This window comes from Colletes latitarsis, chromosome 7 (assembly GCF_051014445.1).
Source record: "Colletes latitarsis isolate SP2378_abdomen chromosome 7, iyColLati1, whole genome shotgun sequence".
Lineage (NCBI taxonomy): Eukaryota > Metazoa > Arthropoda > Insecta > Hymenoptera > Colletidae > Colletes > Colletes latitarsis.
The window spans coordinates 11,730,126-11,733,576 of record NC_135140.1 but is presented as its reverse complement, the minus strand read 5'-3'; the positions used below and the strand labels follow the sequence as shown (position 1 = coordinate 11,733,576).

General features: G+C 31.1%; 1 protein-coding gene across 1 annotated transcript; it reads left to right on the top strand.

The window, feature by feature from the left end:
* The first annotated feature begins 243 nt into the window (after nucleotides 1-243).
* On the top strand, nucleotides 244-2,102 carry Trsn (translin). The gene is made up of 5 exons (XM_076768140.1): nucleotides 244-566; nucleotides 848-947; nucleotides 1,010-1,225; nucleotides 1,296-1,375; nucleotides 1,433-2,102. Exons 1-5 carry the CDS (start codon nucleotides 495-497, stop codon nucleotides 1,667-1,669), a joined length of 705 nt encoding a protein of 234 aa, XP_076624255.1. The 5' UTR covers nucleotides 244-494; the 3' UTR covers nucleotides 1,670-2,102.
* Nucleotides 2,103-3,451: the final 1,349 nt, after the last annotated feature.

Below are 3,451 nucleotides of genomic sequence, written 5' to 3'. Positions count from 1 at the left end.
ATTGAATTCTGAACGTGTTTCTTTGATTTCGGTAACCGCGTAGCAAAGTACCATAGTGAAAAAAATATGAAAAATTTTGTTTACAGAAATACCCGTTTTAAGACCGTGTCGACTTTCAGCTGTTACAAGAGCAAGAAAGAAAGACTGATACTCGCCTTCTTTCTCGATTTTCCGAAGTTGCGCGAAGTGCACTGAACTCACATATACGTGACTCTTACGGTAGTATATGCCTGTTATTCCTCGCCACTCTGTTAGATGCTAAGGAAGTTCGTCGTTTGTAGTGTCGACGTCGATGCACTCAATTATGCGAAATCTGGCCACACTGGCACCCAGTGCCGGGTCTGGTAACATTGAGTATGGGTTAGGTGACTCTGGCGTCATTGGGATTGGGAGTCACTAATCTTGTATGCAGGGACAAGATATCGTTTTGGTAAAATATTGATAACACGATACATTTATCTTCTACGTAGTTTGTCAATAGATTTGGGATCAATATGAGTGAGAGAATACTGCAAATATTTAATTCATTTCACGACTTTTTGAGTAATGAAGAAGAATTGCGTGAGGTGGGTGCAGTTAACTGATTAAGTTTTGCAGTGACAATTTATTAATACTGTTAATTCGTTTTATGTAGACTTTAACAAAATGAAACGTTTTTGTATGAACATTTGCAAGATTCTTCATTTCCTTCTTATTTTACGATCAACGTAAAGTATTTCATGTGTAGTTAATATGTATTGTAGGTTAAAATATGTTGACAGATTCATGAAAACTTTATGTCATAATCATATAATCATGATTAAGAACACAACATATGTAAAGTAATATTTATTTTCTTTTGTTGAAGGAAATCCGTTTCAATGTACGAGATCTTGAAAAAAGTTGCAGAGATATTCTGATGATATTACAGAATATTCATAATGAAAATAACTTTGAAGAAAACATAAGTATGTACACACGTAATATATCTTCGTATTATCGATGCAATTATTTCTCCTTTTATTCACAGTTGTATCTGAATATTGTGCAAAGGCAAGAGTAATATTTGAAGATGTACGTAAAAGTTATATGTTACTTGCAAAAGCTGTACCAAAAGATCAATACTATAGGTTTCACGACCACTGGCGTTTTGTCACACAAAAATTATGTTTCTTAGCATCTTTAGTAATATATTTAGAAATTAAGGTTTTGGTTACTAAGGAAACTGTTGCAGCAATGTTAGGAGGTATGCGATTTATAATACATGTCTATTTATATTTCTTTTCTTTTATATTAAATTTATATTGTAAATATAGTCAAAAATAATCGAGAGGATGGTTTTCACTTGGACTTGGAAGATTTCTTAATGGGTTTACTACAATTATCTACAGAATTGGTATGTATAATTTATAATTTAACTATAGTTATTACTGATCTATACGTTATGTTTCAGAGTCGTTTTGCTGTAAATAGTGTTACTAATGGTGATTACAATCGGCCTATAGAGATTGCAAGATTTGTGAATGAACTAAACGTGGGCTTCAGACTATTAAATTTAAAAAATGACAATCTAAGGAAACGTTTTGACAGTTTGAAGTACTCCATTAAAAAAATAGAGGAAGTTGTTTACGACCTCAGTATACGAGGTTTAAAACCATCTTCCTGCCCTGCTGCTCAAGAAACAGAGTGAATATTTTGTAAGGACATTTTATAATACTAAAGAAATTTATCATTATATAAATTATTGAAATAACTAATATTGCATTAATATCATTTAAGTTTTATATATGATTATCAGTTTATATTGTCTCACTTTTTCGTTATATATATAATACTGTATAAACTTTGTTGAAAAAAATCCCATTTATAGATAAATCTTTGAAATAACTAATAACCTTGTTGAAAATTTACTGTATTTAACAAGGTTTCACCTTTAATGAATTTCTGATAATTATAAGTAGAAAAGTTCATAACATCTTGGGCTGAAATATGTGGTAAGATAATAATCTTTGTAATATAAATTAATTAACACCAATAATTGCCTTTTATATTACAATGCAAGAAAACATTCTATTCTTTAATACATAATAAAAAATTCTGAAATAATTAGTAGCTGTAAAAACAGAAAAAAGACGTAGCAGTCAACTTAAAATTTTAAGTGATAGGGATATACGATTTGTAGTGCAAATAATCCAAGATTCAAATGTAATTGTTTCAAAAATAGCCATGCAAGTAGAAAATAATTTAGGAAGAACAGTACAGTTTGAAAATATTCGAAAAATTTAAAAATAAATTTTGATATCATGGTTGTGTACCGTGAAAAAAACCTTTACTTATGATTAGTGGCATCAAATCACCAAAAAGAATTGAATTTGCAAAAAAGCATAAACGAGAGAATAAACAATTTTTCTAAAGAATATTACTTACAGACGAAGGTAAATTTAATATCTTTGGAGCAGTTTGAAGAGACGAAGGATAAGGATAGAGAAAAAGCAGCACGAGTGGCACATCATTAGATTTGAAAAACATAGTACCAACTGTAAAGCATGGCGGTGGATCCGTCATGGTTTAGATCTCAATGGTGGTATCAGAAGTAGGGAATTTAGTTTTTTGTAGAAACTGTCGAGAATCGATGAATATTCTTAAGTCATTCAAAAAATAATGCAAAAAAATTAGGACTAGGAAAGGACTGGATTTTTTAATAGGACCAAATGTTGAAAAATAATCTTTTTCTTTCTATCTTAGTGTTTCTATTTAAATGCTATTGAACACTTGTTGGATAATTTGGGAAGAGAAATCAGAAAACATAAAATAACAAATAAATATAACCTACCTTAAAAATGTTTTACAAGGAGAATGGAAAAAAATTCCGTCAATTATGGAAGTCAGTGGCACATGAACTGAAATACCGACCTAGTGAAAAAACTAGTGGTTTTTGAGCGACCTCTTCCCTTATAGAACGGTGATCTTGGAAAGTATAGCAATTAAACTACTGAAATCGGTAAAGTTAGTAAACGCAGTCTTCCCTTACAGCGAGTACAGGGTTGCTATTTCTTACAAATGTAATGCTTATTGTTAGAGAGTGACGATACAACCAAACACTAAAATCGCATTTCCTACAATCGTTTTAATATTTGGATACATGCAATTTGGTCTTGCATAAACTGAAGTATCGACTTCGTAAAAAATCGATGGTTATGGAGAGACCTCTTTGTTTAAATGTACAGTGTCACCGAGAAATATATACTTTCAACCATGAGAATCGGTAAAGTTAACATATGTAAAAAAATCTTTTAAAACTATTTTAAATTCGCAGCCATTAACTCGGTGTTATCCGCGACAAAGGACTTTCTTCTATCGAGGAGAGATAGATGGAATCCAAGTTCCATCGATCTCCATTTTACGTTCTTAAATTACTAAACTTGGGAGGCAGAAGGAATCAAAGTTCCTTCCATATTTTCGTTTAGTTCTA

Excerpts from the sequence above, each read along its gene's own strand:
- Trsn (XM_076768140.1), top strand. The coding sequence starts at position 495 with ATGAGTGAGAGAATACTGCAAATATTTAATTCATTTCACGACTTTTTG. Across the intron at positions 948-1,009 it reads TAACTTTGAAGAAAACATAA|TTGTATCTGAATATTGTGCA; the intron begins GTATGTACACAC and ends TTTTATTCACAG. Across the intron at positions 1,376-1,432 it reads TACAATTATCTACAGAATTG|AGTCGTTTTGCTGTAAATAG; the intron begins GTATGTATAATT and ends GTTATGTTTCAG.